Raw genomic sequence first — 22,158 nt, forward strand, 5'->3', positions numbered from 1 at the left:
ATGCGCAAATGGATGATTGAAGTAATGCTGGGGGTGGGGGATTGTGTTCCTCAGAAGAAGTGCTGTGGATGCTCAGAGTACAAGAGCCTGGCATCCTTCTGAAAACATAGATGAGCATGAACCATAAACTTATACTCATCAAGGAAGCCTGTGCAATCAAGTCAAACTCCAAATGTGAGACATTAGAAATTAGCATCATTATTTCATGTGATTAAGAAAACAGGAACACAAAATTTAGATTGATTCATAGAAGCCACTGTCTTCGTATCATATAGAAAACAATAGAAGTATTTGATTATTTCATGATTAAGTCAATAATCCAAACATAATAATCAAATATATATATACACACATACATATGATTTAAGTCTAAGTCAATATTTTTGCTTATTTAAGCTTATAGATTTTGCACATTTTATACAATGCTAAAAAAAACTTAAATACTAAGCAAAAGTGAGAAGCAGTTTTCAAAAACTATCTTTCCACCAGCAGTTAAAGTAGTAGTGCTTGACCCCGGGGAACCTGAGATCTCATTGCAGATCTACACTGTATTGGGCAGATGTAGGTCTTCTTTCACTTGCCTATAAAATAAGATTGTTTGTTTGCTTGCTAGTTTTTTTTTCTTTTGAGAGATGTAAGAATCCTTTGATATTTTGAAAGCACTGAAATGTACTTAGCAGTGAACAACTTAAAAAATAAATAAAACCTAAGACAAACCTTGGAATGAGGCTTTCAAAGCAATGACAAAACACATGGAGGAAAACAAAGACTATCCCTGAGATATGTTGTAGTGTCCCTGTGAGACAGTATCTTTTTTCCGTTGCCTCCCTTCCGTAGCTTCTAGCCAGTTCCTTTCTTTCTATAGTTGACTGGTGAGAAACTTCATATTTGGCCCAACACAAATACTTCCTCAGTTTTTAATCTTCTTTTCTCTTTTCCTCATTTTCTCACACCCATGGTCATGACATCACCACCATTATCTTAACAGCCAACTAGATCTAGAGATTTGTGTCCCATAAAAGCAAGTCTTTTCAGTGACAATAGGTGACATGTCCTGTGCCTGTGACTGCACACATCCAACCTACCATTGAGCCACCGGGAGTCATGCTGCTCGGTTCTGATGGGGTGATGGTGCCCCAGTGTTCTGAAGATAGCGAAGTCCCGTCCCATGAAATCCGCAGCAGTTCCTGAGTATAACTCACCGTCTGTGTTGTGACCGAGGGAAACCAAGAACATATTTATTAATTGAAGGGAGGCAGGAAAAGCAAAGCAGTAATAGTTAAAATTTTGTTAAAATTTTCATGATAAGACAAATGTTATTTCCATTATTATGCAAGACTACTTGTATTTCATCCTTGGGTCCTGAAAACAGGAGTCTATAAAAAGATCATTTCTGTGATACCCATTCAGTAGCAAGTTAGGAAATAGGAATAAAGTCTGATTCAGTGAACATAGCCAAACATGAATTTTGGTATTTTCCTCATTGATTAACTTACAAAATACAAGAGTTAAAAATTATATTCATCTAATAGTTTGATTTTGCATTGGTGAGCCACTTAGGGCTTGAATACCTTATTTTGCAGGGTGAAATATCTAAAAATGTCATGTGTATAACTTATTTTAATGGTAATTTCATATTTGGCATACTATTTTTTCATTGGAACCAGTGCATAATATTTTATTGTAAAAAGGAATATTTTTTTGAAAAATTTCCTTGATTTTTTTTAAAATTAATTTTTACACTGGTGCACTGTGAGTTTGTATGTGTGTGTGTGAGGGTGGGTGGGGTGTTTCCCGGTGGATAGGCACACATTTCTATAAGTGTGTGGAGGCCCAAAGTTGACCTCACATGATGTTCTCCATTCCTTTTCACTTTGCCCTTACTGAGGAAGGGTCTCCTGAACCTAGAATTTACCAATTCCAAAGAGTTAGCTAGGTGACTTCCCTGAGTTCTTTCTAACTCTTCTCATTGTGTGCTGGGGTTACAGGTGGCTTTTATAGCCCAGGGAATATTTTTCTGTGGGTTCTGGGGAACTCAAAAACTGGTTTCCTGGGCAGGGTGCATGCTTTTAATCCCAGCACTTGGGAGGCAGAGGCAGGCAGATTTCTGAGTTCAAGGCCAGCCTGGTCTACAGAGTGAGTTCCAGGATAGCAATGGCTACACAGAGAAACCCTGTCTCAAAAAACAAAAAAACAAAAACAAAACAACAACAACAACAACAACAACAAAACAACCAAAAAAGAACCCACAAACAACAACAACAACAGCAAAAAACCTGGTTTCCCACTTGCCATACTATCCAGCTATCTCCCAAGCTTACTTTGTATCTTTGAATGCTTCCAGTATAGAACAAGTTTCACACTGATATAAGACATTATAAAGACCATACCTAAATCCTCAATAGGTCTTCAGATTTAACAAAGCTGTTGAAGAATAAGCCATTCTGGAAACCCCAGATGGAACTCAGTGAGTTCAAGATTCTATTCCTTTCGGTGTTTTGCTACAGAAACTGCATGGACCCTCAGTCACAGTTTAATACTGAAAGAGTCATTAACAGGAGCTAAAAGCAAAAGGCACAGATGGGAGCAGGACAAGAAAGAGAAGTTCCTTAGCTGAGTACCATTCTGTGCTTTCCAGGCAGCCAGCCTCTGCCTGGATGTCTTCAAATGATCTCATTCAGTTCTGTCAACATCCCAGAGAGAAAAAAATGTTGTTGCCCTGTTTTACAGTTCAGGAAGTCCAAGGTGGTCAGCTTAACAGTTAGGGAGCCAGGGTGAAGGTTTAAACCCAGGCCCTTGCTTAGTTGTAAGGCTACCATGCTAAAACATAGACCTTCTTATTATAGGTGATAGTTACAAAGAAAATGTAACATCTTTGTTATTTTGGCTGATAGTCTAGGTGGCAAAATGCCCTACTCTTACTTTTTTAGTTGTTGCTAAGCAGACATAGAAGATCAACCCTTATCTGTGCCAGTTCATACATTTGAACATGTTCAGCATGTGCAGCAATTGTGCCCTAGTCTGTGGCTTTCTAAAATGATCTATGTAGTTTTGAGTTTACCTAATAGCTTATGTTTGGGAACAGGTAAGTGTAACAGTGACACAAACTGAAGTTTTATCATTTCTGGGTCATTTATAAAATAATCAAATTATATGTTGATTCTTGACCATAGTGTTAATATGTATTTTTGATACACACTACTGAAAATACAAAGATATATACACAGACATAATACACACACACACTTTTTTTTTCCTGTTTTGAGTAACATTACTGTTGATACATACCCTTGAGCTCTCTCTGTACAGTAAGCCACCAGTGAAAGAAAAGATGGAATGTGTCCAGTTTTGTTAAGTTGATGGTAGAATAATATACTCAGAGTTTGGACCCTGTCTAACCTGCAAGAACTTAAAGCATGGAAATACACATGGAAAGGTTGATGGCTCAAAAACAGCCCATCAGATGATGATATACAGTGCCGACAGATATAACTCAACTATCTAGAAGGCGCCAAAGACCATGAGGACGATTTGAGTACATGTTCGCTCTGTCTTAGTGGTGACCTTTTAAAACTGTGTCTAAAGGAAGCGTAATTTACTGGGATGAATGAAAACAGCTCTATGGCCTCCACAACCACCACAGCTGACTTCCCTGAGAAGTGTGCATTAAAACCAAAACTTCACATGCAGTCTAGAATCGCTGTTTCCAGTTCAACCTGAAGTAACAATGTGGCTTAGATCAGCTAATGTCTTGGATTACAATTCCTGAGAAGGGTGTGGTGAGGAGAAACTGAAGAAGGAAAAAAGGATTTCCTGATGAATGCAGCATTTCTGGCTCAGGTGAGAAGGGTGGCATGAATGTGTACAAGTATCAAAGAAATGAAAAGACCAGGCTATTATGTTGTTAACACCTTAAGCAAATTCTTCTCGCAGAGGAGTGGGTAATAAGAAACAGAAGAAGAAGAAGAAAAGTTTATCTCTCTCCTTTTCCATTCCCAACCCACACTACAGAGTGAGACCCAGAGTGTAGATACAAGAAAAGCTCGACATCTTCCCTCCTTACTGACCACTGCCTAGAGAGCAACACATGTATTCCAGCTGTGCTCTATAGGTTGTTCTTTTAAAGTTTATCCTTTCCTGTAATGATGTGTCCACATGGCACATTTTTAAAACATAAAACTTATAAGGCACCAACCATGTTTCCTAGCTTCCTCATGGACAGCTATTATTACCTGTTTTGTCTGATCCTCCTTCACATACTTTCAGAAATGCACAAACAGTCAAAGAACAGCACTCAATTACACTGCAGTATTTAACTATCCCAAGAAGTTGGTGGAATTAGCCAAGCATACTATTTTATATAGCAGAGAACAGAAGCTCAAAGAGGTTCAAATACTGTTCTCAATTATATCTAACCATGGTAGGAAGTACCTCTTTTTGTTCTAATACCCACTGAGAGCATGTTTTAATGCCAAATTATGTTCTTTCCTAAGGTAAGGCAGAGTTCCAGCTTAAAGTAACACCCCTTGCTGATGGAATACTTCTAAATTACTAGTTCTGCATTGCCTGGGAGAGACTTCACTGAGAAAACAAACTGCTCTCAAGTTAGCTATTCCTTCATATCATGAAAATGTGAGTTACTATTTAATTAGTGTGGAAAGTACTAGGTTTTATTCCTGTGCTCTGTTCACACCTGGTATTTATACTGAGCAGGGGAACAAATGCTATCTTTAATAAGGATATTTTAAACAAAGTCAAAAAATACTTGCAGGTGGAGGAACTAAGAGATATTTTAAAAATAAGTTCTGCTGTAAAACCATTATTTAAAAAATTGAAAAAGTAACTTTATTAAGGTGACTTAAAATTTTTAGAGCATGTAATTGGATTTGGGCACTTTTGGTAGCTATGCCTTTATCAAGGGGAAAAAAAATCTTGTCTGTAGTCAACATTTCAAAACCTATGGCAATTTGCAGAGAGGTTACTAACTTTGGTAGTTTGTATAGACTACATTTTTAAGTGTCCTTGGCTTTAACATTTACTATTGGTTGAACAGCTTCAGTCTGGCATTCCAAGTATAAATACCAGCTGCTAAGGGTAATATTGTCTGCTAAGATAAATTCAAAGATGCTTTGAGTGGAACCCAGATTTGGAGAAAGAAGTGCCCTTATACTTTCTCTTCTATGTGCTGAGCCGAGGAGGAACACTCATCATGTGAGAGGCTGGAACTTCCACATGCCTACCTGCTGATCTGTAAAGTACCTTCTCTACATTTCAGAGTGCTTAGTATTCTAGATCCAAAGTTTGGTTAATGAAGAAATATTTGTACTTAAAAGACCTGTAAAGTTAATAAATCATATTAAAACTAAAATTCATATTAAAGCAGTATAACAGAAAATACCTAAAACGTCAATAAAGGGGATTTTACGTACTCTGAGAAGGAGAATTTGTAATACGCATCTAAAGCGAACAGCCTCGGTAAAAATGTTATAGCTCTTGAATGAAAACAGTGTTTGAGGGGAGGCAATGACGGCCAGTGGATAAAGCCACTAGCCACCAGTCTGTCCACTGGAGTTCAGTTCCCACAACTCACATGGTAGAAGGAGAGAAGCAACTCCCTCCACTGGCCCTCTGACTTCCACATGCAGTCTGTGCTGCTGCTGCACTGGCATCCCCAACACACCAAAGCCATCAATAAATATTCAAACATTTTCAATATATCATTGTGGGCATGTTAAGGGATTTTACCAAATATGGAAGGGGCTGTTATTACTTCTGCCTGTTGTTTTTAAACTGATTCAGAATTTAATTTATTTTGGTTCACTAATAAGCATTTCATTTCTCTGAAAGTTTCTGGCCACATTTTGCTGTGGTGGGTATCTTACGTCTAGACTCTCATGGAAAGCCTGTACTTCTGAAAGGTCTATTGTTTTTTCTCAGACACACAACGTCTTGCTAAACTTCTCTCTCTCTTTTTCTTTTCAGCAACCTATACATCTTTTTCAAAGAAACCCCAATATAAAATCAAACTTTGGACTTTCTGTTTTTTTCGTGGACTTTGTGTGGTTGCATACCATAGGAGCTACGTAATACAACTGTCATCATCCTTTCTCAGTAGAATAATAAAATAAATAAGCAAATCCCTTCTGAGGAGCATACCACAAGCTAACACAGCTTTAGACACATTTTTGCAGACTGCTTTTAAAATAATATTTCTCATTTTTTAGTGTGCAATTTAAATAAATTAGGGTTTGCAAGTTAGAACAAGGTAAGATTCCTCTTCACTGTTTAAGGCAACTTTCAAATGTCAGTACGTTTGCAAGAGGAAGGCATCAACGTGTAAACATTAGGTTACCCATGAACAGGGAAATTATAAGTTTGCTAAGCATGCAGCTTTTCTTCAGGTTTAAAAGGTTTTCTAAATGCCCCATAAAAGGATCAAAAGGGTTAGAATTGTCTAGTTGAAAAGCTACAAAAGAGATAATTTATATTGTAATATTTTATTCTAAAGAGAACAAAGATTAGTGGTAAAGTAAACACGGGACAGTAGTGGACATGTATTTCTGTGGCTAATGTAGTTGCTTATATGACTAGAGTTTTATTTTCATGAGTATAAAAAGCAATTTCAAAAAGAATTGAAAAGCCTTATGACTTACAAGAAACAAGCTAAACACTAATTTATTTTAAAAATTCAACTAAACTTTGATGTTTGAAATTTTAATTTTTACATTCTATATACATGTAAGAAATGCAAAAATATAGCGTGTGGAGGATTGTTGATACAACCAAAAGTAAAAAGATAGGAAAATTGTAAAGTCCTAAAGGGGAAGAAGGGAGTAGTGGAGGAAGGCCAGGTGAGGACAAAGGCATTGCGTGATTCCTTACTTTTAGCTTCTATTTAGTTAAGCCCTGTTTTCAGATATTTAAAAGTCTGTCTAGAAACTCTTCCCCTCTCATCACACACTAGCACTCTGACTTCTTTGCCCCTCACTTTAACCTTTGTACTGTTAAGTATTCTCCAGTCCTCTGCAGCAGAGATAAAGGAGAAAAATCCAGTTCCTCCGTCAGCATAGGGGGATGCTGGAGCAGTGGGGCGGGAGAGGGTGGACGGGTTGGGGAGCACCCTCATAGAGGCAAAGGGGAGGAGGGAGAGGGCAAATGTGGCATGGAGTTTTACGGAGGGGTAACCAGAAAGTGGGATATCATTTGAAATGTAAATGAATGGAATAATTAATAAAAGAAGAAGAAAAACCCAGACAAGAGATGATGAGCATAAAGGACAAAGGGAGTCACCTACACCACCATGCCAGTGTTTAAGCAAAGAAGATGCTAAAGCCAGAGAACATATGACAAAATACTTCCCTTAGGCTCACACATATGACAAGATACTCCAGTGAGTCAAAGAAAATACTTCAAGGGAGTCTCTGGCAACCGCCCCTCCCCTTGGCTTCATCATGTCATCCAAATGTTAAAACAGCAGTGTCTTGAAATGCAGCTTTCATGCTACACTGAGTGCTGTTCTTTCTTAGCCATATCTCAAAAATTTTTACTCTAGTTTTTCATGAAATTAAAATAAAAACATTCTTAAAAAAATATTCTGGTATATCTGAAGACAGTTATAGTTTATTCATATACATAAAATAAATAAAAAGGCACAGGTGTGACTGTTTCCTTGAACACGATTTAGGTTGAGTAGGCCAAACAACAGTCAACAATTATTGATTTATTTCTCCAGTTTATAAAATGTGTTCATGAACATTTTCTCCTCCTGACATTATTAACAAATAAGAATTGAAAATCTTGGCAGGTTAAAAGAATAGAGCCCCGTGATATTAGCTATAACAGATTCACCGTTTAATCAATTTATGGCTACATACCTATTAGAAGAGAGGCAGTCAGTAGTTTGGGATCATAAGGACTCTTCCCACGACCGTTTTCAAAATGGGAGTCCTGCAGCTTAAAAATGTTGTCCTGAAGAGTAAAACAAGAGAAATATTTGATTTATTTATAAAAGAAGCATTTGTTCAACATGTCGGTAAATCAAAGAGAAGTTGGTTATTCACATCCAGTATGGAGTACCTTAATTTTGAAAACTTGAGTGATGACAAAATAAATTAAATGGATTGAAAGAGCTCATACTAGCATACTAGCCAAATAGCTACTTTTTTTTTTTTGATGATTTTTTTTTTAAATCTATGAGCATGCTGCAGCTAAAAAGATACAAATCAAGGTCAAAGAGCAGGATATGTTATTGTAGGATTAGGTTGCTCTTTTAATATTTCATGTGTGCCAAGTATATATATGTTATATACAAAGAGCTAAGCACATCTATGCCATATACAAAGGGCTCTTGGGGAAATAAAGTTTAGGTGTTATGCAGCAACTCATTTTCTTTATTATGTAGAAGAAAATAACAGATTACACTTCTAAACAATTTCTATCTGATTTTCAGTATACACAATCCAGAGCAGTCAATCAAGCAAGGAACATGAAACTATCCTTGTCTCTTTCAAGGAAGCCACTGTACTTTTGGCAGAGTTTGCCTCTGGGGTGGCATCAAGCGAACACTGAACACATTGAACAGGTAGGTCATCTCTTTTGGAGGATGCAGTACCAGGATGCAGGAATAAACTTATAGCTGCATACAGAAGTATGCCCATGGCACAGGGTAATATATGTATAACAGGCAGGCATGGCAACAAAAGCTGAATAAGTAGACCTTAGACTCATGGCTAAGAGCCCTCTGTCTGAATGTATATTGCTAGGTATAACTGACAATGGAGTAAACTCAGGAACACTTCTGGCATACACGGGTGACCTGGGTATGAATTAGGTCAGAATATGTATGTTTTTTCCAGTAGTGCATTAACATGTCCATAGACTAAAATAAAATAGTGGTCTTGGCAGTTTTTCTACTAATCACATAAAAGTATTTTCTAACTTACAATGGCAAACGATTCATTTTATGGTCAGTAAGGATCACTTTAACACTTACTATTTCTGATGGAACTAATGGCACAGTTTCAAGTTAGAACTCTTAGAAACCATTTTGAAATGCAGAGAAAAGTGCAAAAGGAAGGAAACTGAACCACTTTGCAGCTCTGTTAGAGTGACCGTGAATTACCTGTCTTCATCTTTATTTTCATTAAATCAGTATTTTGAATCAGCTGTCTGCTAGCAATGATGGTGCTTTAGCTTTGTTCTGAAATTCATACTGCGTAATAATTTATGGGGCTTCTAAGAATCTTGCAGTTAAAGCGGGAATGTTAGTGATATAGGCACCAAGCCCAGCTTGGCAAAAAAATCAGATTCAGATTTCATGTGGCCATAACGTAACTCTGAGCTTCTTGTCTAAAAATCTCAATTTTAATGTAAATGTTTAACCTTACAGTATTATCTGGAAAGTTACTATAAAATTTATGTAAGGTATCTTAATGCAGAAAAATAAATAGCAGGTTATTTTGCTTTTAATGTTGTTTACATGATCACTCAAAGAATATGCATATTTAAAATAAGTTGCTACTCATATTGTAAACTTTTTAATGTAATGAAATAATATATTAGTACTTAATTATGATTGAATAAATCACCAGGGATCTAACCTTAGTTTAGATACTTCGGTAACAAAAATATAATATGAAAATTATTAACTTACACTAATGAAGATACAGAAAAATGTATAAGTAATAGATTGATCTCATGTATTTTATTAAAATTATACCTACAAAAATATATATTTGGGATGGTATATCTATGCCTGAGACTATATTGTGCAAATCAAATAAAATGCTATTGTCATCACTAAGTATGAATATTTATTGAAAGTTGGAAGAAACACTGAAAGATGTCATGGAAAGAATAGTACAAATGCTATTGTTTCTTTTACTCATAGACCTTTTACGATACCCTCTGACATAAAGAAGCTATTTTTTAAAAGTATGAAAGACATAATATCTCAGATCCTATGTCTAAGTTAATTAAACAATGCCAACTTAGATGAGCTGAACTTCCAATGTCATGTAGTATTTAATTTACAAAGTAAAAGATTAGGCTCCAAAGGACCAGAGGTTCAGCCTGTCAGTCATAGTTTAAAAGAAAAAAAACATGATCCTTGGTCATGGTAACTGATAATATGCTCAGAAATTGCTTTCTTTTTCATTAACTTCACATATAAATATTAAGTTACCCACTCCTACTGATGATGAAATACCTTTCCTTTAACTATAACTGCTATTTAGATTTCTGAACGTCTTCTATTAAATGTTCTCTGTTCCTATAGGATTCTATAGTACTGCAAACACATGCAGTTTTCTTTCCAGTCCAGTGAGATGTGGTCATGGAATATATATCTATATTCTGTAGACAACGGTATATAAAGTTACTTGCATACACACACTTGTAGTATAAAGCCCATACCCATTACATGTGGAAATGGGTCCAAAGATGCTGAAATTGGACAAAATGGCTGTTATTCCTGGCTCTGACTTTTGCTACCTTTGGACTTCAGGCAAGACCCTAAACCCTTCTAAAACTATGATTCCTCATCACAACGGAATAAGAAAAACCTCACTTTTATGTAAAAATGTGTTGTGAAACTATGTAAAATATTAGAATCGTCCCTAAAATAGATGTTTTACTATAGTAAAACCATTGTGTCTCATGCTTATGAAAATTTCTCATGTCACAGGGCAAAAGTTCTTATATGCCCACAAGTAAAACAGTATGGGTTTTTATAAATATTTGTTCTCTCATAGAACACTAAAATTGTTCTTCCTTCTTGTTGGATAAAGTATACTTGAAAGACTTTACTGTAAAACAAAACAAACAGCGTAACAATCTGCAAACTGTAAAAATGTTTATTATTTTTGTATATGTGTGTTTTTCCTTTTCCTCAAATGAAGGTAGAGGGCGATTTGTTAAAGCATCTTACTGATAGTGATACGCCCATCATCCTAAGAGTTGGAAGGTGGAGGTAGGAAGATTAGAGGTCCAAAGTTATCCCTGGCTACTTGATAAGTTTGAGTCTAGCCTGAGCTACCTGAGATTGGGTTTCAAAACAACAAGGAAAGGAAAAAAGTTGATAATTTATAGAAATCATAATATTATTAAATAAGATACCTACAAAAAACTCATTTCTACAACATTCACTATTTCTTTACCAATTAATCTTTACAATTATACACTTGACAGAGAGTTAGCACCTATATCACCCAAACAAATACACTGACCTCAAAGAAAGCAAATAACCCGATGTAAAAAATGGGGTATAAAAATGAACAGGGTTAGCCCACTTCCAGTAGTGTTCCTGTCTAAAAAAAAACTGAAGAGACAAAACTGGATAAAAGACTGAGGGAAAGACAATCAAGTGATGGGGGCCCAACTGGCGACCCACCTCCTGGGGAAACACCAAGTCCTGACACTGTTACTGATGCAATGAGGTACTTACAGACATGGCTGTCCTCTGAGAGACACAACCAGCAGCTGACTGAGACAGACACAGGCAGATACCTACATCCAACCATTAGACTGAAGTTGGGGATCCCTATGGTTGAATTAGGGGAAGAATGGAAGAAGCTGAAGAGGAGGGCGACCCCTTAGGAAGACCAGCAATTTCAACTAAGATGGACCCCTGGGAGTCACTAAACAGGATGCATACCTGGGCTGTTCCAAGGCCTCTGACACATTGATAGCAGAGGACTGATTGGTCTGCTTTAGTAAGAAAAAAAATGCTCCTAATCCTCCAGAGATTTGAGGCCCCAGAGAGGAGTGGCTTAGTGGTGGGGGAGCATCCTCTTGGATACAGAGGGGAGCAAGAATGGGATGAGGAGCCGTGGGAAGGGGAAGTGGGAGGAGGGGCGACAGCTGGATTGTAAATCAGTAAAGTAAGCTGAAATATAAATGAATGAGAAGTAATATTTAATCTTTTGCTTTCTGGTAAATGCAAATTAAAACCACTATGAGATTTTTATCTTCCCCCAGTAATAAATGCCAAGATTAATAAAACAAATGATAGCAGATGCTAGAGATTATGTGGGGAAAGGAGACATTCATGTAATGCTGGTGGAAGTGCAAACTCCTAAAGCCACTATAGAAATCATGTGGAGGTTCCTCAAAAAGCTATTATACAAGGTTCTGGGAATATCCCCAAAGGACACTAGATCTTACTGTAGACCATATTCATTGCTATTCTACTAATAATAGAAAGAAATTGAAAACATCTTAGGTGCCCATCAATTGATGGATAGATAATGAAAATGTGGCACACTTACATAATGGAATATTTTTCAGCTGTTAAGAGAAAGGAAATTATGAAAATTTCATGAAACTTGATGGAGCTAGAAACAACAATCATGAATAAACAGAATAAATCAGAAACAGAATGCAAAACTGCCATACCCACAAGGTTTTCGTAGTCAAAGGGGGTTCTTCTAGGGAATAGAATGCAGTATTATGACAGGATAAAGGGGGGATTAGGATAGGAGGATTACATGGGAATGGAAGGTGGAAGGTCAGGACAAAAGAGAGAATACAGGAAGGGATAGCTAATAATAAAGACATTTTGTAAAGCAATATGAAAACCTACTGCTATCAAAGCATATAAAAATATGCACACATACTCTCTCTCTCTCTCTCTCTCTCTCTCTCTCTCTCTCTCTCACACACACACACACACACACACACACACAGAGAGAGAGAGAGAGAGAGAGAGAGAGAGAGAGAGAGAGAGAGAGAGAGAGAGAGAGAATTTAGTTTAGTTACTCTATAATGGGGGAGACAATGCCCCAACTAGTCATCATATGCTATTAAATAGAACTCCCCAGTATTACGAGTGAGTTATAACTTAAGTCATTGGATAAAGAGCTCTCTTAGACATTCTTCCAAATCTCATATATTCCTGCCAGTGCTATCAGTTCACTCTGCAACCTGACAGTATGACCCTATTGCTAAAGAAACCACTTACTTATGACATCAAACTTGAAGAGATCTAGCCAGTGCTCAAAGAGAAGCTTTGATCCTTTTGAATAGATTCATTGTGCTATAAGGCACTATGAATATTACCAGATGGGGAAAAATCATTAATTTCACTCAATTAGGAGTTCTGCAAGCTATCTATAATAATGAGCATTTACAAGACAAGCCTTCTGTTACCATGATAGCACAAGTGTTATGTAATGCACAAGCTACTTTTCCATTGGATTTAAGGCCTGTTTCATGATATGGAAACCACACTAATACTCCTAATGAGACTATGAACCTGAGACTAGATATGTCGTGGATCCCAGAGCAAACCTGCTATATTATTCTGTTAACCAACCATAGTAATGACTCCTAATGACATATCACCATACCTTAGATCAGTACAGAGGTAACCCTTCACCAGAGAAGCTTCATTTGCAATAGATTGTACCTAACAAAAAGATCATAACTGGAAAATTCAAAGTCAGCGAGGACCTTTGTAACCTTCTGCACCTAAATGAGTTGTGTTTACCATAGTCTTTTCCTCAAGGTTCAGAGATCTATGCTGAAGAAAAGGCAGAGATTGCATGAGCTAAAGGTGGTAGATGATGTTGGAAAGACTGTTTTCCAGATACGACAGGGCAGTTACATTTAAGAACTCAAAGAGACTGTGACAGCATGCTCAAGACCTGCACAATTTCTTTTTTTTTTTTTCGATTTTTTTTTAAATTAGGTAATTTCCTCAATTACATTTCCAATGCTATCCAAAAAGACCCCAATACACTCCCCCCCAGTCCCCCACCCACCCACCCCCACCCCTTGGCCCTGGCATTCCCCTGTACTGGGGCATATAAAGTTGGCAAGTCCAATGGGCCACTCTTTCCAGTGATGGCCTACTAGGCCATCTTTTGATACAAATGCAGCTAGAGACAAAAGCTCTGGGGTACTGGTTAGTTCATAATTCTGAATATCTATGTTCCAAATACAAGGGCAGCCACATTCATTAAAGATACTTTAGTAAAGCTCAAAGCACACATTGCACCTCACACAATAATAGTAGGAGACTTCAACACACCACTTTCACCAATGGACAGATCATGGAAATAGAAACTAAACAGGGACACAGTGAAACTAACAGAGGTTATGAAACAAATGGATCTGACAGATATCTACAGAACATTTTATCCTAAAACGAAAGGATATACCTTCTTCTCAGCACCTCACGGTACCTTCTCCAAAATTGACCACATACTTGGTCACAAAACAAGCCTCAAAATATACAAAAATATTGAAATTGTCCCATGCACCCTATCAGATCACCATGGACTAAGACTGATCTTCAATAACAAAATAAATAATAGAAAGCCAACACACACGTGGAAACTAAACAACACTCTTCTCAATGATACCTTGGTCAAGGAAGGAATAAAGAAAGAAATTAAGGACTTTCTGGAGTTTATTGAAAATGAAGCCACAACATACCCAAACTTATGGGACACATTGAAAGCATTTCTAAGAGGAAAACTCATAGCTCTGAGTGCCTCCAAAAAGAAACTAGAGAGAGCACACATTAGCAGCTTGACAACACACCTAAAAGCTCTAGAACGAAAGGAAGCAAATTCACCCAAGAGGAGTAGACGGCAAGAAATAATCAAACTCAGGGGTGAAATCAACCAAGTGGCAACAAGAAGAACAATTCAAAGAATCAACCAATCGAGGAGCTGGTTCTTTGAGAAAATCAACAAGATAGATAAACCCTTAGCCAGACTCACCAGAGGGCATAGGGAAAGTACTCTAATTAACAAAATCAGAAATGAAAAGGGAGACATAACAACAGACCCTGAAGAAATCCAAAACACCATCAGATCATTCTACAAAAAGCTATACGCGACAAAACTGGAGAACCTGGATGAAATGGACAAGTTTCTAGACAGATACCAGGTACCAAAGTTAAATCAAGATCAGGTTAATGATCTAAACAGTCCCATATCCCCTAAAGAAATAGAAGCAGTCATTAATAGTCTCCCAACCAAGAAAAGCCCAGGACCAGATGGGTTTAGTGCAGAGTTCTATCAAACCTTCAAAGAAGAACTAATCCCAGTTCTTCACAAACTATTCCACAAAATACAATCAGAAGGTACTCTACCCAACTCATTCTATGAAGCCACAATTACTCTGATACCTAAACCACAAAAAGACCCAACAAAGATAGAAAACTTCAGACCAATATCCCTTATGAATATTGATGCAAAAATACTCAATAAAATTCTTGCTAACCGAATCCAAGAACACATCAAAACAATCATCCATCCTGACCAAGTAGGATTCATTCCAGGGATGCAAGGATGGTTCAATATACGAAAATCCATCAATGTAATCCATTATATAAACAAACTCAAAGACAAAAACCACATGATCATCTCGTTAGATGCTGAAAAAGCATTTGACAAAATCCAACACCCATTCATGATAAAAGTCTTGGAAAGATCAGGAATTCAAGGCCCATACCTAACCATGATAAAAGCAATATACAGCAAACCAGTAGCCAACATCAAAGTAAATGGTGAGAAGCTGGAAGCAATCCCACTAAAATCAGGGACTAGACAAGGCTGCCCACTCTCTCCCTACCTATTCAACAATGTACTTGAAGTCCTAGCCAGAGCAATTAGACAACAAAAGGAGATCAAGGGGATACAAATCGGAAAAGAAGAAGTCAAAATATCGCTTTTTGCAGATGATATGATAGTATACATAAGTGACCCTAAAAATTCCATCAGAGAACTCCTAAGCCTGATAAATAGCTTCGGTGAAGTAGCTGGATATAAAATTAACTCAAGCAAGTCAATGGACTTTCTGTACACAAAGGATAAACAAGCAGAGAAGGAAATTAGGGAAACAACACCCTTCTCAATAGTCACAAACAATATAAAATACCTTGGTGTGACTCTAACTAAGGAAGTGAAAGATCTGTATGACAAGAACTTCAAGTCCCTGAAGAAAGAAATTAAAGAAGACCTCAGAAGATGGAAAAACCTCCCATGCTCATGGATTGGCAGGATCAACATTGTAAAAATGGCTATCTTGCCAAAAGCAATCTACAGATTCAATGCAATCCCCATCAAAATTCCAACTCAATTCTTCAAGGAATTGGAAAGGGCAATCTGCAAATTCATCTGGAACAACAAAAAACCTAGGATAGCAAAAACTCTTCTCAAGGATAAAAGAACCTCTGGTGGAATCACCATGCCTGACCTAAAGCTGTACGACCTGCACAATTTCAAGCCATACAAAATTACAGCACAGAGAAGCAGAAAGGGACACAAAATTCATCCCTATCCAAGAAACTATTTGCAAGTGATAGCTTCTGGGAGAGGGAGAATCAGTATTCTTCAACTGAGCAACATTGGATATATCAAAGATACTCAGGGCATTGTTCATGTATAAGAGTAGATGGCAGCACAAATAGATTCTATGTTGGGTTTTAATGTGTATGTGTATTTGTGTGTGTGTATGTGTGCACATGTGCACGTGTAGGCACATGCTTTTTCTGTTTTGTTTTTTAAAGGAGGAACAAAACATAAAGATTAGTGGGTTGGGAGTAGTGGAAAGATTTCAAGAGTTGAAAGAGTGAAAGACTATATTCAAAATACCAATGTATTTTAATTTTTTTAAAAATGCTCGTTTAAATTCAATCTTCTTGAGCTGCAGAGATAGCTGAATGGTTAGGAATACATATTGCTCTCGTAAGAACTCAACTTTAGTTTGCAGTACCCATATCAAGTAGCCCACTTACACCTCCAGGTCCAGATGATCTGATTTCTCTGGGCATCAACACACACTTACATTTATGCACTTTTTCACAAGCTGACACGTACACACAATTAATTTAAAAATAAAGTGATTCTTCAAATATGTAAGTACCCCATCTATCATGTGGGATATCTTTAATATTGTTGTTTCCATTTCCTGATGAAAAGGACTATAAAACACATGATATTTGATCACTGTGTCAAACTCTGACACAATATAATTGTTATAATTGTGTGCTAATTTCCTATGTGAATGCAATATATTACATAGCTAATGGTTGGGCTTAATTCAAAAGTCCTTTAGAAATCTGGTTGATATTCATTGATTTTCTTCTTTATAAGATATTAAATATATCGCATATGCAAATATTGACCAAAGATCCCAAAGCCTATGAGCATAATTAAAGTACATAGCTTCTTCAGTTTACTTACGCCGAAACCGTTATTCATTTTTAGCAACACGTGAACCCACTGCATAGACTCTAATGGCTTTAGCAGGCACTATACAGACATCTTGTAAGTTATTGTGCCATATTTTATTACACAATTGCATCAGTTTTCAACGACTATTTTTAGCTTTCAAGACTACTCTTTCCCCTTTGTCTTTTGGATTTCCTGAATGTTACTGGACTGGTGAGGTAAGGCATTAGAAGAAATAATAACCATGCTAATGTCTGCTCCAAAGTCTTATAAATTAGAAAGCATTGGTGACATCATGGCAATAAATTTCTTAAATCTCAATCTTGTCCAAGTAATAAATGTTGGCAATAATGTTGCAATTTAAGTTATTTTATTTAATGAATAAAGCATGAATGATGTGTAAAAGATGCAAAGCAAATAAAAACCTGCTTATATGTGGAAGAATACACATTGTTTTGGGAAATTATAAAATATTTTGTGAAAAAGTAGTACTTCATAACATTTTTAAAGAACGTATTTTTTGAGCTTCTCGAGTTTCCTTTTCTCCTCTTCCAATTTCTCAAAGAATATACCATACTTCAAAGATAATTTGAGTTCAGTCTTCCCTTACTCTGCCATGATTCTGTGCTGTCTGAAAATCTCTCCTTCCTCTCTTACAACTGTTTCCAACCCCATCATGACCTTTCCTTAAAGATTAATTTTAGAAGTCACTTCCTAAGAGAATTCTTTATTGGTTTTTGCAAACATGTTTTATTAGTTTTCTTTGTGCATTCCTTAATTAACAAGTGCAAACAGGCAATGATTAGACGGGGAAAATCTGTGGACTTCAGTTCATTAAGAATGCAATAAGATATCACAGGAAATATTGTGGTATACTGCGCTTTGACAAAGAAGTTCCTTTGGGGATCAGATTCATCCGGAACTTAGTTTCCCTAACAGGGTGACTCCAGACTAACACTGTGCAACTGTGTACAGCCCTGACTCATGTCTCTTACTTTAATTTATATTAATTTAAAACAGGAAAACTTCCATTGCTCACTGGCATTAGTCGCATTTCAAATGGGCCACAGTCACACATGGCTTATGGTTAGAGCACTGCCAAAGCTCTCTGTAACAGCAGAGTAGAGAGTTCCATTCATAGATTTTTCATGAACAGAAAAGTTGACATCAGCCGCAAATCACAACATGTGCAAGGAAAGATCCTACTGAAAAAAATTAGTTAAGTAAGTTTTATTTTGTTACAGGAAAGCATTATAATACATAGCCCTGAAGTCAGTGCTAACAGATAAACTTATATCCATTATAATACATAACCCTGAAGTCAGTGCTAACAGATAAACTTATATCCGCTATAATACATAGTCCTTAAGTCAGTGCTAACAGATAAACTTATATCCATTATAATACATAACCCTTAAGTCAGTGCTAACAGATAAATTATATCCGTTATAATACATAGCCCTGAAGTCGGTGCTAACAGATAAACTTATATCCATTATAATACATAACCCTGAAGTCAGTGCTAACAGATAAACTTATATCCGTTATAATACATAGCCCTGAAGTCAGTGCTAACAGACAAACTTATATCCGTTATAATACATAACACTGAAGTCAATGCTAACAGATAAACTTATATCCGTTATAATACATAACCCTGAAGTCAATGCTAACAGATAAACTTATATCTGTTATAATACATAACCCTGAAGTCGGTGCTAACAGATAAACTTATATCTGTTATAATACATAACCCTGAAGTCAGTGCTAACAGACAAACTTATATCCGTTATAATACATAACCCTGAAGTCAATGCTAACAGATAAACTTATATCCGTTATAATACATAACCCTGAAGTCGGTGCTAACAGATAAACTTATATCTGTTATAATACATAACCCTGAAGTCGGTGCTAACAGATAAACTTATATCCGTTATAATACATAACCCTGAAGTCAATGCTAACAGATAAACTTATATCTGTTATAATACATAACCCTGAAGTCAATGCTAACAGATAAACTTATACCTGTTATAATACATAACCCTGAAGTCAGTGCTAACAGATAAACTTATATCCCTTATAATACATAACCCTGAAGTCAGTGCTAACAAATAAACTTATATCCGTTATAATACATAGTCCTGAAGTCAGTGCTAACAGATAAACTTATATCTGTTATAATACATAACCCTGAAGTCAGTGCTAACAGATAAACTTATATCCATTATAATGCATAACCCCGAAGTCAGTGCTAACAGATAAACTAGTTGCTTTCAGATTTGTTTGTTTACTTAGATTCTCAGTGTTGCAACTTCAACATAGTTAGAAACAACTTCAGAACCTAAAACTAGTTGAAAATTGATGCAACCATGTAATAAAATATGGCACAATAACTTCCATGATTGTGTGTGTGTGTGTGCTGTCTGCTAAAACAACTAGAGTCCATGCAGTGAAATTTGTGTTCATGTATTGCTAAAAATCAAGCAATGAACTTATAATTTAATGCTCAGACCATGATACATAGTTCATGATACATTTTACTGATCTTTGCAGAGTGGGAAACAGATTCTCTCTGGAAGTTACCTAACAATCTATTCATAACTTCCTTTGTCTCAATGATAACTCATTTTTTCATATTAAATTCTTTTAGATGAAATACATATCTTGTTATATTACTTTTGCATTAAAACAGTGAACACTGCATTGTATTGAAGCCCCATGAATTAATGAATGAATGAATGACGACAGCTATTAAGTAGTAGTGACTATAGAAAAATAAAAATTCTATAATTCTATCTTAATACATATGTAAGAAAATGACATGGTGAGAACATAGTTGTATAAAAGACACTAGCTATAACTCAAATAACAACCAGACAATAATGTGAATTTGGGAAATGTGTGTAATTTCTAAAGGTGCCATCCTCTAATGTAAGTATATTATTGGTATTTATATAGTTCAAATATGACCACATTCTTGTTCTAAAAGGTAAAAAGTAAGAGCTATGAGCTAACCCCTACACACTGCCACGTTGGTATCTTTGTTTTTTTATTTGGAGCTGGAGGTTTATCACTTCTTTACATCCTGTTTGCCAGTAAATACAGTGCCTCTCATCAAAGTAGCCCCCTTCAGGAAAGACTCAACTCATTAGATGGTAGAATGTATGTCTTCCTATTTCATGCCACGTTTCTCATGTATGTCCTACCATCTTAGTAAAGCTTTTCTACATAATTTACTCATTTGGATTTATTAAAGGAATGTCTGGGGTGTAAACATGTGCTACAAGAAACTGAAGAAACTATTTGGATTTTATATACATGATTTTTTAAATAGTAGTACATCATATTTTTACTTTTTTACTTTTTGAGATAAGCTCTCACTATGTTGACCTGTCAAATCCAATTCTTTCTATGTAGAACAGACTGACTTTGAACCCATAGCAAGCTGCTTGCCTCTGGTGCTGAGATTAAAGGCATATGCCACCATGCTCAGCCAAGGCATGCTTTCTTATAGGTAATTTCACATTGTGTTTATTTTAAAGAATTTGCTAATCTATATGTTCTTAAAGTAGTAGTGTAAGTATTTGTTTATAAAATAAATACACATTGAATTTTTATTATGTAAGATATCTGAAATAAGAAAATGAGAGGTCTAATGGACAGAGTTTGAAATTACATCAGTAACATACAACAGCAATGCATTAAAGTCATTATTTTAAAATTTAAAAGTGTCAGGAGGCCATTTAGCAAAAATTGACTATAAACTGAGGGCTCACTAGGTGGTCAACACTTATATATAGCATTTCATATGTATTCATAAGAGAATTACTACTATTAAAGCTACTTAGATAGGAACACTTGGTGTGACAAGAATTCAAGGAATGTTTCTGTTGTAGAAACTCCATGCTGAAGTATGGCTTCGTTTGACTCAATTCTTGAAAGATGTTTTGGGGCATGTGATAAATGAGTGGGCATGTATGTGTTTTTATACACTGGTGATGGCTGGAATCTTCTGGGGAGTCCACAGAAAGTGCTGAAGACAACGGGGAGTCAGATTATGCTATCTAAAGGAAACAGAATGGGGGAAATCCCTAAAGTAAATAAATGTGATCCACATTTGAGTAATAAAATGAAGTTGGGTTTGCACAAGGAAGCATATATACATATATTGAGATAAAAGAGAACAATAAATTTGGGTCCCAACTGGAAAGTTTTCTGTGCCAACAAAAGCTGTTTATTCTGGCTTTCGAAGGTGTGAGTGATAGTTGCAGTTGGATAACAATGGCATCAAAGTGGCTAGATCTTAGGATGAATCTGACAGTGATGTGGATGGCATAGAGAAAAAGGGAACTTGCCTCCAGGTACAGAATAACTGTCACAGCCTGGGGAGTGAAGAGCCTGATCTCATTAAATGTTAGCACAGCTTAAAGCAGATGTGTGTGTATGTTGTGACTTGATCAAGTCACTTAGCTTATTCTTAGTTTGTGCTTTTTAATCTTTATTGCACCAAAATTCTCATTGAGGTTCCAGGATGTAGCTGTAAAGCCTGGACATGCTTTATAACGAATAATAGGGCTCATGTAACTTGCATAGTCATTGTGGAACATTCTAGCTATTGTCTGTGAAAAGAGACTGCTTTTTCACAAGGTGTGAGTCTTGGTTGTGACTTTCTGAGCTCTACAATTGCTTCTCTTGATGCTTTTTAATATTCCCCTGCCTGTAACTATAGATGTTCTCTGAATTCATGTACTCTGTTGTCTGTACATCTGACAAAATGCCTTTTCCTATTCATTCTCATTTTCTGTTACTTGATATTAATTAATTAATTTTATTTTTCTTTTTATAAATTCAGATGTTGAACTTCAGCCCCCTGAATTTCTCTCTAATCAAGTTGTTCAAACTTAGTTTCCTGCCTCTTTCAAAATCTCTTTATTGTGCACTGTTATTTAAAAATTGAGAGCTATTAAGA

General features: G+C 36.2%; 1 protein-coding gene across 1 annotated transcript in view; it reads right to left on the reverse strand.

Annotated features, from left to right (window-relative positions):
- The window catches only part of Sema3a (semaphorin 3A), a 502,602-nt gene that overhangs the window by 85,485 nt on the left and 394,959 nt on the right, over nucleotides 1-22,158 (reverse strand). Inside the window, exons 8-9 of the mRNA XM_021162357.2 lie at nucleotides 7,875-7,968; nucleotides 1,086-1,205 (exon numbers count right to left, since the gene is read on the reverse strand). Of these exons, the coding sequence (XP_021018016.1) occupies nucleotides 1,086-1,205; nucleotides 7,875-7,968 (214 nt within the window). The remainder of the gene's footprint in view (nucleotides 1-1,085; nucleotides 1,206-7,874; nucleotides 7,969-22,158) is intronic.

Source organism: Mus caroli, unplaced genomic scaffold (assembly GCF_978045245.1).
Source record: "Mus caroli unplaced genomic scaffold, Mus_caroli_1 scaffold_4, whole genome shotgun sequence".
Lineage (NCBI taxonomy): Eukaryota > Metazoa > Chordata > Mammalia > Rodentia > Muridae > Mus > Mus caroli.